The 14,369-nt window shown below is 37.6% G+C and overlaps 1 protein-coding gene across 2 annotated transcripts; it reads right to left on the bottom strand.

The window, feature by feature from the left end:
- Nucleotides 1-1,035: 1,035 nt before the first annotated feature.
- BCL2A1 (BCL2 related protein A1) lies at nucleotides 1,036-6,622 on the bottom strand. 2 transcript variants are annotated; one of them, XM_020965791.2, is made up of 2 exons: nucleotides 5,982-6,603; nucleotides 1,036-1,288 (listed from the first exon to the last, which is right to left on the bottom strand). In XM_020965791.2, the coding sequence occupies exons 1-2, from the start codon at nucleotides 6,399-6,401 to the stop codon at nucleotides 1,190-1,192; spliced, it is 519 nt and encodes a 172-aa protein (XP_020821450.1). In that variant the 5' UTR covers nucleotides 6,402-6,603; the 3' UTR covers nucleotides 1,036-1,189. The 2 variants fall into 2 exon arrangements, with proteins under 2 accessions (XP_020821450.1, XP_020821455.1); XM_020965796.2 differs by lacking the exon at nucleotides 1,036-1,288 and adding an exon at nucleotides 1,305-2,326 and having other exon boundaries at nucleotides 5,982-6,622.
- Nucleotides 6,623-14,369: the final 7,747 nt, after the last annotated feature.

Below are 14,369 nucleotides of genomic sequence, written 5' to 3'. Positions count from 1 at the left end.
ATTAGTTCAATGAGTAAGTATTTTGAAGTGTTATAATAAGTCAAGTAAATAGTAAGTGACTGATCAAGTTAATTCAATGTGTTAGCCATTTAAATGCCAATTTAAACTGTATTTAATTGTACTTAAATCAGACCATTGTACTAGATACATGCTGAGTATACCAAGTAAGCATGAAGTGTTATGTTAGATCTGAGAGATCTTAATTTGTTAATAACTGGGAAGATTAGGAAATGTTTCATGGTGCAGTTGGCATCTGAACTGGCTTTTAAGGGATAGCTAGCAATTTAACAAAGGAAACAAGAAAACATCATGAGCAAAAACAAGGAAGGCAGGAAAGAAAGAAGGAAACAAGTATTGAGCACCTACTATGTGTTAAGCATTATGCTAAGTGCTTTATAAATATCTCATTTGATCCTCATTGACAACCTTGGGAAATAGATTTGTCATTATCTCCATTTTATGGTTGAGGAAACTGAGGCTGACAGAGGTTAAGTGAGTTTCCCAGCTTCACTCAGCCAGTAAGTATCTTATGCCAAATTTGAACCCAGGTCTTCTTACCTTCAGGCCCAGCATTATACCACTCTGCCACCTAGCTGCCGCTAAAGAGGCAGAAAAGCATATGGGAGTGGGGGGTAGGGAGGGTGTCCTAGTTTGACTAGATCTTAGAATAAATACATAGAGAGGAGGAGTATGACCTAAGACTAGAAGGATAAGAGTGGTATTGTGTAGGTAAGACTGTGTAGGGTATTGGATTCTAGAGAACAGTTGAACTTTATTTGGTAATCCTTAGAGTGTCATTGTAAATAATGTAAACAGCTCTATCTTCAAGGAAGGTTGTAGTACGGTATAGTACAGTAGTATGTAAAAGTAGCATATCACTAAATGTCTATTGATAATGATGTTTGAGGCTTGATGTGTTCCTGTCAATTGAACATATTATTGAAATAAGATAGAACTTGTATTTTGCTATACTCCAACACTAACTCAGAGCTTAAAGCATTTACTCCAAGTGAATTTATAGATATACACTCACAGTTTGTTAATAAAAATGCTGATTTTTTTTAATTGTCATAGATTCCTCAAAGAATTGGTCATGTCCACAGAATTGCCTTAAAGAAGTAAATCTTGACTAGAGTTCTTGTGTTAGCCAGTGCTTTAGGACAGGCTAATTCTTTTCAGTTGAAAAGGATTACTTCAGATAGGAAAATATACCCCAGATCTTTGTTGAAATATCCATGAAGTTTGGCCACGCCTTATTAGGTTCAAAGCTCTTTACGAAGCCATTTTCCTGTTTAAAAAAAAAATTCTTTGTTTTTAAACATTTCAAAAATAAGTGAGGACTAAGTTAACGCTGTAAAGCATTAAAACTGTCATAAATACATAAATAGTAAATAGTTGACCCAATTTGTTTTGCAAATATTAGAGGGCAGAAATTCTTAACCTTGGGTCCATGGACTGAAGAGGTCTGCTTTGCCATTGCGTGCTTCTCTCCACCAAAAATAGCAGCCCTCCAAATCTGGACCTCTGACCCTATTCCCTAACCCTGATGGAGTTACTCTGTGCAGCATTGGGACTTATCAGGAAATGGAGCTGCCTAGACAGGAGAGGGAATGAGGCAATCTTCAGTTGAAATCCTCTATGTCTATCCAGATACCCAAGCTGTAATTAATCTCATCTAGCCATCAAACAGCATAGGGCCTAGTCTATTTACATATCTTGCTATCTGCCCAGCTGTTTCATTACCACCACCTCTCCCCGCCTCACTACCCTCTTATCCATATAACAACAATCAAATCAACATTACCATTGATACTTGAAAGGGTAGTATTTTGTGCCCTATGGTTCCACTCATGTTGACAGGTCCACAAGGGGCTCTTAATCTTTTTTGTGTCCTGGACTTCTCTGGCAATCTAATGAAGACTCTGGACCCCTTCTCAGAGTAATATTTTTAAAGGCATAAAATAAAATGCATAGAATTACAATGGAAACCAATTATATTGAAATATAGTTTGGGTTTTGTTTTTTTTTTATTATTTCACAGACCTCAGGTTAAGTTCTAGAAAGCAGGATTTGTTTTACTGTTTTCTCTATACTCCTAGCACCTAAACAAATGCTTGTTGATCGATTAATTATAAGGACCTTAAATCAACATGCTAATTTTACATATAAGGAAACTACATCTTAGAGAGATTCAGTGACTTGCCTAAGGTCAGCCAGTAGGTGAACAGGAACAAGAACACAGTCCTTCTGTGTCCTACTTATACCTTCCATCAGAGTACATCTCAGATTTCTTTATCAAGTACAATGGTATATTTCTGAACAATAACTATAAAGAAATAAAATTCAAGAAAATGAACATAAATTTTTTTAGATGATTCACAAGCACTTTAGGATCCTGTAGTATCTCCCAAGTTGCTTTTATGATCATTTCATCTCTTACTGGTAAAGTGACAATAGAGATTTTAATTTGGCAAAAAACTAGATAGACCAATTTTTACTATATTTAATAAGCTCTTTTCTCCATTTGCAAAGTAGATGAAAAGTGTCATAAGGACCTGCCATATTCTAAACATGGGTAAGAATACCTCCCCATTTTCCCATTTATAGCCTGTACACCTGGATCCATGCTATGTGGAGTAATGGAAACAGCAATTCAATTCAACAAACATTTATATGTTCAAGACACTGTTTGGAGTCAGGAGAGACCAGAATTTGAATAACACCTACAAGACCAGTCCTTTGATCCTTGAGGAATCATTTATCCTTTCAGAGCCTTAATTTTGTTATCTATAAAATGGAGATAACATCAATACTACCAATTTCGTGGAGTTGTTGAGAATCAAAGATAATATATAAAGTCAACTATTGTTATGATAATCAAATTGTCTCTTTTGCTCAGCAGAGTTACTATATCATCTCTTTAAAACACAAAAATGTAGCTTCTAAAATAATGGTTATTTGAGCCACTATTCTATTATTAATTCTAAGACAGATTTTTTTAAATGCTCAAATATGTTGTATATTCATATTATCTCTGGGAGTAATAGTAATCGGCTTAATTTGACTATATTGACTTCAGGCTAATTCAAAGTTTGAAATAAAATACTGTAGCTACTGCTCGAAGTAAATAAAACCATAGGTACTTTAAAAAGATCTAGGCCTAGAACCCAAAAAAAGCATTCTCATAGCCTCACTAGCTGAGAGGTTTACAGAAATCACTTATATGGGTCTGTATGAGAATTCTTTTTTTTTTTTTAACAGTTTCATGCTGGGACATATGCATTTGTCATTATTTCTTAAGAAAACATTTTTAACTTGGTATGTTAAAATTTAGAACTTAAAGTTCAAATTTTGAAGTTTTCAGATTCTATTTTATACAAAAGATCTGATGAGCAAAGCAAATAAGCCATTCAACCTGAGGTCTTAACATTTAGATGTCAGGATTCAGAAGAAAGCAAACTTTATAGTCAGTGCTCTGTGTGTTTCCATTGAGTTAAATGTTTGCCACCAAAGTATGCAGTGGTCATTGTTTACAGAGAAACGTAAAAGTTAATTTTTTTTCTTTAGATTTTTTTTAATGGCTCATTTGTCTGTTCCAGAGTTTGATACAGTATTTACTATGAAGATTCCACTCCTCCCTGTCTATTTTTGGCTTTGTAAAGGACTCTTATTCAGTTCTGCAAACAGTCTACTGGTACTATGCATTTTAGTACTTACTTAAATAGGATAGGAGGGTGCTTTAGAGAAGTAAGAAAAAAAAAGAGAAGTAAAAGTAGAATCCTGCTAACCGTGTTTCGGAGTCATTGCTATTGTTCTATCACTGAGAAAAGAACATAGATATGTCATCTCAAAGAAAGCCATGTGGAACAAAAAGGGGAGACTGACAGGGGAGACTCATTCTACTGGTATGGATTTTTTAAAGAAAGAAAGAATCTCCTTGATATTCAAGAAAACATTGTTCTATGCTTTTTCTTTTTATGTCCAACTGAAGAAGAGTACCAGTTACGGAATCCTGTAAAATCTGATTTAGTTTCAGCCCTTCCAAATGACAATGGGAATAGAAGGGAAATAACAAAGGGGGAGGGGAACAAGAGGCAAAAGTAGCAAAAGAAAAAAAAAGAATAATAAACGAAAATTACTCCATTTGATGAAGAGGGACTTATCCTAGTATTGATCAATGTGCCTCTTTTCCTACCCATCAAATCTTAAGTAGTCTTTCGAATATATTTATGTTGTTACTTGTATAACCTCTGTAGAACTAAAAAAATTAAGCTGTAGTCTCTTAGTGGGAATTAAGCTCAAAAACTAGAATAACTTTTAGGATCACTAGGATAAGTACAACAAAGTATTGTATAACTTTAAATTGACCTATTCTCTGACTCAAGGGGCAGATGGGAGAGGGAAGAGGGAAAACAACCAGATTAGCAATAGTACATTTTCCATTTTTCTCCACTCAGCTCCCATGTATGAGAATGAAGAGCTTCTCCCATGAATGATTTCAGGGAGCATGAGAATCAGATTAACTAATTTTCTAAAAGCTCCAAAGAGTTATTATAGGAGTAGGTTACTAACTAATAAAGTGTGGCTCAAGGGTGGGGAACCTGTGGCCCCGAGAGCACATGGGCCCTCTAGGTCCTCAAGGGTGGTCCTTTGACTGAATTCAAACTTCACAGAACAAATATGGGATTTGGGAGATAATTTGGGATAAATTGGAGATAATATGGCTTACCTTTGCCACTTTACTGGGATATTTTGGAGATAAATTAGGTGTTAGATGAGGTATAATTTTAAATATAATTGAAGGTATCTTAATTAGCAAAAAAGATAACAGTAGCACTCTTACTAAAGAAGGAAAAAATGTAGTAGTTAGTTTAGATTACTTATTGGTGTGAAAATCCTATCAGTTCTTATTCAGTATAGTGGCCAACACAGTACCTGGTACATCTAAGTGTTTTAAGAAATATTAACAGATAATGACATGAATCACAATTTTACCAAGGTCTCAGAAGTTCATAAAAAAAGAGTGCACCAGACAGGGCAATGCATACATTTTTGCCAACAAAGATTATTACTAGAGAGCACAGTTTAATTACTGGGAAAAATAGGAAACTGACTGTAAAAATATTCCTGAGCTGTGGATTTGCAGAGATGTATAACAGTTTCAAATTAATATTAGAAGTGTCTAAAATAATAATTGCTAATTGAGATACTTCCAACATGTTTGTATTCTACATGGTCAGAACAACTATAAGAAAATATCCACTCTAGTTTAATAATGTCCTACCATGATATATGTATGTTCCCTACATATTAAGCAGGTCTTGACCTTTAAGATACAAGGACCAACATGTTAAATCATACATATACCCTTCCCAAAAGAAGCCAAGCAATGTACATTGTGTCATCTTTTTCCTAAAACTCCGTTTCTCCTGAACTGATTTCTGTTATTTAGTCTACTGGTTTTCTGCTTGCTTTATCTCTTCAAGCCAGCCCATCTGCATTGGGCTACACTGATCTTCAAATTCCAACCAAGTTTGTATCTAAGTATCTGTTTCTGCCTACTCACTTCAGGCATTTATGGTACCCTCTCTCTCTCTTCATTGGATTCCTGAGCTACCCCAACATCTAGTATTTACTCTTTGCTCTTCCTATCCCCTGCACTATGTAATAAGAATAAGTACTTAATTCTTAGGGTGCATTTGACAGTTTTTAGGTCACTGAAGCATCAGTCATGTCTTTTAATATTATTACAAATAAAACATAATCAGTGTTTGCTGATACAATCCCCTTCCAGCATCACAATAATATGATTCTGTGAAACTGTACCAGAAAGTTTTTATCAAAATCTATACTTGTAAAATAGACCATCTAGGAAAGACTGTGCTAAACAGATAGAATCATTAGATAGATTAAACTATTAGTAACGAAACTTCATTTTCTATTTTACCAATAGTTTTGAGAAACATTTCTATAAAACATACCCATCCTCCGTTTTGTCTTATCCACTCTGCTATGTTGTTCATTATGAACTCAGCAATAAAATAAGAAACTTCTTCATGAGTGCTCATAGCCAGTGGAGCTCTATGTCTCAGAAGCTTCTTGATGAGAATTCCCCCAAAAGCAAATATGGTAACAATACGTCCCCAGTTAATGATGCCATCCTCAAATTCCTTTTCCATAACGCTTTTGAAAATTCTTCTGGCAGAATCTACAGAAACAATATCCAAAGTGCTTAAGCATGTTTCCATATCCTTTTCAACTTCTTCTTGAACAGAGAAAGCAACTTTTTGTAGTATTTGCGATGTCTTATTTAGACACAATCCCAGTTGTGGCATCTGTTGAACATGCTTCAAGTAGTCCTGGGCTAACATGTGAACATAATGGAATTCATACTCAGCCATATCAAACAAGAGCCAATTTGGGGGTTTTAACACTTTGAAGCTGCTGATACAATTAGAAGAAAGAGCTCACTGTTCAAGAAATATAAAACATCAAGATGTGGGGGCAGGTGGAATTTTTGTTTGCATCACAGAGGGCTTTTAAATGTGCATAGTTTTCCTGCGTAGGCTGTAAGTGGAAGTTCAAAATGCAGAAGAAAATCTTGTTCAAAGAAAGGTCTTTAAAAGCCATAAGCTGTGGAGGGGGCAAGGGGAATGCCTACAAAGGACATGATAATATTCATTTCCTTTTGGAAACAGGCCCAGAAAACGGGTACTGATCATAGATTTATATTTTGACACTTGAATAAAGGCTGCTGTTTTAGAAATGTGACACAAGGGGAAGGGAAAGATGTCTTCTTTTGTCTTCAGTGCCAAGATACTCTAGAATTCCCTTTGGTCGGAGAAAATCTCTTCCACAAAAACAAAATCCTCAATTTGCATTTCTCATTCATTCAGCTCTTGATTAATTCAGAAGTAAATTAGGATCATAGATTTTGTGCTGTGGAAGGGATCTTGAAGGTCATCTAGTCCAGTTCCCCCAATTCCAGTTTATAATTAGCCAAGTTCAGGAGCAACTCTTATGAACAGGTATGGGAGATGTGAATTGAAATTAATGATTAAACTGAAATAGGACACTTAATGGCATTACATTCTACAGAGGGAGATGGCAGTGGAGTCTTATCTCTACTGCTGCATGACCTGGGACAAGTCATTTAGCCCCCTAAGTCTCAGGTCCATCATCTTTAAAAAAGGAACAGTATTGCTCTACCCACTTGACAGAGTTGTGTAAATATGCTGCAGCATTCCATGTAAATGAGTTTCTATTACTGGTGGATTCACAATGTAAGGAATGGGGCTGAGGTTGGGTAGGGAATTATGAACCCTAAGGGCTTAATTAGTAAGCTTATTTATCCTGTTGCTGGGTGAGTCTGGAATTCCAGTAGGCTTGTTCTGATAGTTGGACAACAATGCTTCACTCCTTTCCTTTTCTCCCCCTCTAGCCTTCCTCTCTCTGTCCACATAGGGTATCATACCCTTACCTGCAGGTACTCTGCCCAAAGGAATGTAAATTACGATCACTGAAACTTCCCAAGCTATGTTGGGGTTTACTGGCTAGATTTCTTTCATAAGGACCCAGACTTAAACCCAAATCACTCTGGCTCTCACTGATTGGTCAACAATTAAGTCCTAGCCCAAGCCCAACTGGTCACTGTTTGGGCCCTGATGGCTCAGAGTGAATGTAAATAGCAATTGTTTCTGCTTTGGCCAGAAACCCTGAGGGTCTTCTCCTTCACACTGATGATTTTTTTTTAAACTAGGTTAAAGAGGCTATTATTTGCCTCATTTCTTACCTATCCTTAATAACTGAATGGGGATTGCCTCAGTCAAACTGAGACCTGGGAAAGACCTTAGCTTAAAAAGGCCAAGGTCTCCCACTGCATCCAGGACCATCTCCAGATCTATATCTTGCTATTATGTTGAGAATTAGAGGTTTGGGGTGCTGGGACCCCAGAATCTCAAGAGCAAGAGACATGGGTCTTGCCAAAATGAATTTGACCCAAGCCTTCTTTCAGCCAGAGACAAGGTTTATTAAAGATGCACCACATTGACCAGAGCCTTAAGGAATCTGAACATTTGCAAAATAGATTATAAGAATCTGAACCCTTGGCTAGGTTCTTAAGGAATCTGAGCACCTTAATGGAGACAAAATGGACCTTATATACAGAAAGACTATGGGAGGGATGTAGGAGGGGCCAAGTAGTTTGGGGTGACTAGAGGAGGGGTCTAAGGAGGATCTGGATGGGAGTAGCCAATAAACTGGGGTGAACACAATGCCAGGGACCTAGACCACATGGCTAAGGGAGAATGGAGTCTAGATAGGATTAAGGGTGGGAAGTGGCCAGGGGCAATTGAGAGGTAATGGACAATAAGGAGATGAGCTAAATTAAGGGTAACAAAGAACTGGGATATTGGGCTGTAGGTGATAAGGAAAGGCCAGATGATAGAATTATAGCTCAGGTGAACACTAGAGACTTCCTTGATCTAAGAGAATTCAAGGACAATCCAAGGGTTTTCTAGGGTCCGTAGACAAATTGAATCCAAATTCTTTTTGGGGTGAGGGGCAAAGGTCTTGGCTTGGGTCCATACCCCATCAGTTGGACCTAGATGGCTCCAGAGAAGAAAGTGAAGCTGGTGACTTTACACAGCCCTCCCTCCCTTTAAATCTGATTTCACTTGCGAGTCATGGCATCATCTTCCTGATGTCAGGGTCTCTTTGAGAATGAAAGACAAACAACAGGATTGTCCTTGCAGTAGCAGAGATCTATTTTGGAATATATGGGATATCCTTTAAATGAAGAACCCAGAGGAAATCTTCCTGGACCTCTAAGAAAATTGTCTATGGCTCAGGGACCCCTAGAGAAATTTTAGTGTGCCATATGTAGAAAAGGAAACTTAGAAATATTTGTCAGGACCCCAGATGGATGGCCTTATTGCTAAGGGAATCATGGAAGAGTTTTCACCAAGGACAATTAGTTTTTCACCTAAAGATGTAGGGGATAACTTCCAATCAACCAGGTCAGAAATTTGGTTTTGTCTATGTGGTTTGGGAAGCTCTACTGGGTCTAGTTTTTCTTTCAACACAGGAAGCCTTTCTTAGTCTTTTTCCTTTTCTTTATTGTCTTTGAGGTGAGGAAAGCCATTTTAAGCACTAAGAAAGGCACTTGCTGTACTAAGCAATCAGTAATCTTTGGTAAATTTTCTGAAATGTTCTTGTTGAATCTACGTAACTTTTTATTTGGGGACAATTGTGATTTTTGCCTGTACATGTGGAGCAGCATTAGACCATGTCACACTTATTGATGTTGAGGTCTAGAGGTTTAGGGGTGCTGGGACCCCTAAATCACAACATGTGGGTCCTGTCTGAATGAATTCGACCCAAGCCTTCTGTCAGCCAAGGACAAGATTTATTAAAGATCCACCATATTGGCCAGACTCTTAAGGAATCTGAACATTTATGAGCTATTGGCTAGGTTCTTAAGAAATCTGAGCACCTTAATGGAGACAAGATGGACCTTTTAGACAGAAAGATTGTAGGAGGGATCTAGGAAAGATCTTTATGGGAGTAACTGGGAGGTGGAGAATGGGGTCTAGATAGGTTCAAGGGTGGAAAGTAGCTGGGGCCATAGGGAGGTAATAGATAATGGAGGGCTGGGCTAGGTTTAGGGTAACAGAGAACTGGGAGATTGGGTGTAGGCAATAATGAAAGGCTAGTTGATAGGATTATAGCCTCAGGGGGAGCTCCAGAGACCTCCTTGATCAAGTGGGAGAATTCAAGGAGAATCCCACAGACAAATGGGACCCAAATTCTTTGTGGTATAAGGCAAAGGTCTTGACTTGGGCCCATACCCCATACCCCTTCATTGTGTGTTCAAGCTGATAGCCTTAGAGTAGGGACACTCCAAACCCTTAGAATACCCCTAGAATTCTTTAGAGTTCTTCCACAGTAGAGTCCTTTAAATACTTGAAGTAGCTATCATACATACTTTCTTTTCTCCAAGCAAACATTCTTATTTCCTTTAACTGATCCTCATGTTATGGACTAAAGATCCTTCAGCAGCCTCATATTTCTCCTCTTAATACTCTGTAATTTATTATTGTCCTTAAATTGTGGTGCCCGGAACTGAACACAAAGTGCATATAAGGTCTGAAAAGAATAGAGTGTAGTGGTATTATCACCTCCCTACTTGTAGATGTTATGCCTCTCTTGACTTAGTCCAAGATTACATTAGCTTGACTACTGCATTATACTGCTGTATACATTATACATTGAGCTTGCAACCCACTACAACCCACAGGTCTTTTTTTAGAATAACTACTGTCTATTCATACCTCCCCTGTCTTACACTTGTGACAGAGATTTTTTTGTATTAAAGTATAAGTGTCCCTATTGAATCCCATCCAATTAAATTCAGCCCAATGCTTTAGCTTGTCAGGATCCTTTTGGATCCTGATTCTTGTCATCCAGCGAATTCCCTATTATTCCCAGGTTTGTAGCATCTGCAAATTTAATAAGCATAATGACTCATCAATGACTTTATCCAAATCATTGATATAAATGTTAAATAGCATGGGACCAAGCACAGATCCTTCAGGTACTCAATTGGAAACTTGCCACATAGACCCATAGTAACTCTTTGAGTGCAACCATATAAGCAGGTATGAATCCATCAGACTATACTATCACATCCATATCTCTCCATATTCTCCACAAGAACAGTGTTTTTGTTTTTGTTTTTGTTTTTTTGCTTTTTGGTGAGGAAATCGGGGTTAAGTGACTTGCCCAGGGTCACACAGCTAGTGACATGTGTCTGAGACTGGATTTGAACTCACGTACTCCTGACTCCAAGGCCAGAGCTCTATCCACTGTGCCACCTAGCTGCCCCAAGAACAGTGTTTTTAAATTATAGGTATGAATTCCAAGGCTAAAGATAATTGAAACTTAGTTATACCTCTCCAGGGAACCTAAAACAGCTATAATGAGAGATGAGTTCATGCCCTGCCCCAATAATTGAGATATTATCATTGTTTTTAAAATCAGTAAAAAAAAAAAAGGTATTATGAATTAGGGGATAAAACAAGTCAGCTAATAAACTTTTTTTGAGGCATTCAGGATTAAGTGATTTACACACAGCTGGTAAGTGTTTGAGGCTGAATAAACATTAAGCACCTACTATGTGCTAAGCACCTACACTGTGCCAAGAACTGAGAATATGAAGAAAGGCAAAAGACAGTTCCCACTCTCAAAGAGCTCACAGTCTAATAAAAGAGGCAACATGCACTGTAAAAACAAACAAAAAATAACCTATGTTAAAACAAAGTATTTACAGGATACATTGGAGATATAAGGGGGAAGGCACTAGAATATAGGGACATTGGGAAAGTCTTCCTGTAGAAAGTGGAATTTTAGCTGGGACTTGAAGGAAGCTAGGAGGCAGATATGAGGAAAAAGAGCTTTTAGGCATAGGTCAGTGAAAATGCTCAGTCTGGAAATAGAGCATCTTGTTCTAGGAACATTAAGGAGGCCAATTTCACTGGATTGCAGGGTACATGGAAGGGTATAAGGTGGAAGAAGACTGAAAAGGTGAAAAGGTAGGGGAAGAGGCAGGTTATAAATGGCTTTGAATGCCAAATAGAGGATTTAATATTTGATTCTAGAGATGACAGGAAGCCACCAGATTTTATTGAGTAAGGGAGTGACATGATCAAACCTAGGAAGATCACTTTGACAGTTGAGTGGAGGATGGACTGAAGTGGGGAGGCATTTGTGGAAGGGAGGCCAACCAGGAAGCTATTGCAATAGTCCAGGTGTGAAGTGATGAGGACCTGCATCAGGATGGTAGCAATGTTAAAGAAAGAGAAAAGAGTGTGTAGAGGAGATGTTACTTAGGTAAAATTGACAGAACTTGACAACAGATTGGATATCGGGAGTGAGAAAGACAGTGAAGAGTCGAGGATGACACCTAGGTTATGAGCTTGGATGACTCAAGTACCCTCAACAATAATAGGGAAGGATTTTGGGGGAAAGATCATGAGTTCAGTTTTGGACGTGCTGAGTTTAAGATGTCTATGGGACATCGAATTTGAGATGTCCAATAGGCAATTGGAGATGCAAGACTGTTCAGCAGAGAGGTTAGGGATAAGCAGATTTGAGAATCATCAACATAAAGATGATGATTGAATGCATGGAAGCTGATAAGATCACCAAGTAAAACAGTATAGAAGGAGAAAATAGCAGGAATAACTTGGACAAAGTTCCAGGTAAAGGAGACAAAAGTAGATAGACAAGAAGAGAAGCAGGAGAGAACAGTATCATGAAAATACAGTGAAAACAGAATACCAAGGAGATTAGGGTGACTGACAGTGTGAAAGACTTCTAAGAGGTAAAGAAGAATGAGGATGGAGAAAAGGCCATTAGATTTGACAATTAAGAATCATTGGTAACTTTGGAGAGTAAAGTTCAGATAATCGATGAGATAAGAAGCCAGCCGTAGAGAGTTAAGAAGAAAGTGAAAGGAAAGTAAGTGGAGGCACCTTTTATAGATGGCCTTTTCAAGGCACCAGACTAGGATGCACGAGGAGGGAATTTCATAGTCTCTTAGGCAATTTCCTTCTAAATCTTTTTTTCAGTTCACATGCAGAATTAATTTGATTATCTCTATAGTGCCTTTCTTCCCCTGCCACCAGCTACTTCTGAGCTTTTAGTGCCCTTTCAGGTATAATGTATTTAAATTAATAAGCACTAACTCCTGATAACTGGATTTTTTTCCTCAAAAGACTATCTTTTATAGGACATCAGATAGCTATTTGGAAGGATGGAAAGAGGACAGCAGTCAGGATCAGTGCTCATAGTAAGAGTTTCCAGTCTAGGTAGAAGAGGTAGGAGGGTCAGTGCCCCCAACCCTCAGAATGATCTTGCCTGAGCTCAGTTTGTGTTTGCCTTGAGGGCTGATTTAGTTTCAGAATAGGTATAAAAAATTATTTCTCTGCTTATGAGTTCTCCTGTTTATGGAAACTTGATCTTGCCTAGAGGTATGATATTATTCATTTGCCTATTCCTTGTGGTATGAGTGGGTGAGAGTGTGGAGGCAGGAGAAAAGGAAACCCTAGCTGTTGTCAAACTGCAACAGGCTCTACAGAAACATCCTCCCATGCTCATTATATTTTCCTTCTTCTAGTCTTATTCCCAATGTTTTTAACTCCCTACCCCCACATCCCTCCATCCATATAACCTCCTGAGACAAACAGAGTTCTAATCCCAAAGATCTATGGGATCAAGGTCAATTGAAGAAGTCACATGTGGGCCAATAGAAGAAACAAAACACCCATATATGATACATAATTTCTAAAATATTACCACATGTAAAATGGAAGGAGGAAAACATAAAAAAGGCAAAAAATCATTAAAGCACAGGGAACTTTGGTATAATGAAAAGCGCCTTCAATTTTTGGTCAGAGTATAGGTTTGTATCCTAGATTTGTTACTCTGTGTGCTACTTTGTTACTGTATGACCTTGGTAATAATTGACCTTGATAAAAATTATTTATCTTTTTGGAGTCTCAATTTACTCATTTTTTTTTCAGTGAAGGTGTTTAGACTAAAAGATCTACCAGAGCCCTTCCATCTCCAAATCCTATAATTTTATATTAATTGCTTAATGTTAACCTAATTATGAAAAAGCATTTCACCTGCATGAAATTTAGAATGAATATTACACAGTATCTTTTTCACTTAAAAATATTTGCAAACTGAATTTGTGAAGCTTTTTTTTTTAGCATTTTCCCAATTTACCTGCAGAATTTATCTGTCTACATTCAAGGTGGAGTTTCAAAGCAGATGGCAGTTCTACTTCATTCCCCAATATTGTCAGCGTTCATAATAATATCCAGGAAAAGAACAACTTTCAACTTTCTCCCTCCATTACATTCCATCTGTTTCATCCTTTCCCCAAAGGAAAAGTATCTTGGAGAAGGCAGGAAAATCCCATTTTAAGGGACTGCTCAATAATCTAAATTAGTATGAATGGTTAAAATAGAAAAAAATATATATTAGAATTGTAGTCATAGAAAATGATGGGGAGGAGAAATAAGTGAGATAAGGGATGGGAAAGAAGGTATCCTGGGAAATTAAGATGATATGGATGTAAGAGCTGTCGTCTACTTCTTTGGACTTTAGCTAAGCAAAAGGTTGGAAGAGGCAAAAGACAGAGTCATTGAAAGGTAAAAAGGAATTGCTTTCATAAGTAAAGGAAGAACTTCACACCTTAGTAAGGATCTGAAGCCTGAATAGCTCAATTGCATATAAAAATTCCAACAGAAACAGTGAAAGTAACCCTAGGATACAGACTGCCTTCATATCTTTGTCCCCAG

Source organism: Phascolarctos cinereus, unplaced genomic scaffold (genome assembly GCF_003287225.1).
Source record: "Phascolarctos cinereus isolate Bilbo 61053 unplaced genomic scaffold, phaCin_HiC Scaffold_3;HRSCAF=262, whole genome shotgun sequence".
Lineage (NCBI taxonomy): Eukaryota > Metazoa > Chordata > Mammalia > Diprotodontia > Phascolarctidae > Phascolarctos > Phascolarctos cinereus.
Note: the sequence above shows the minus strand (reverse complement) of the source record. Positions and strands in the feature narration are given on the sequence as shown.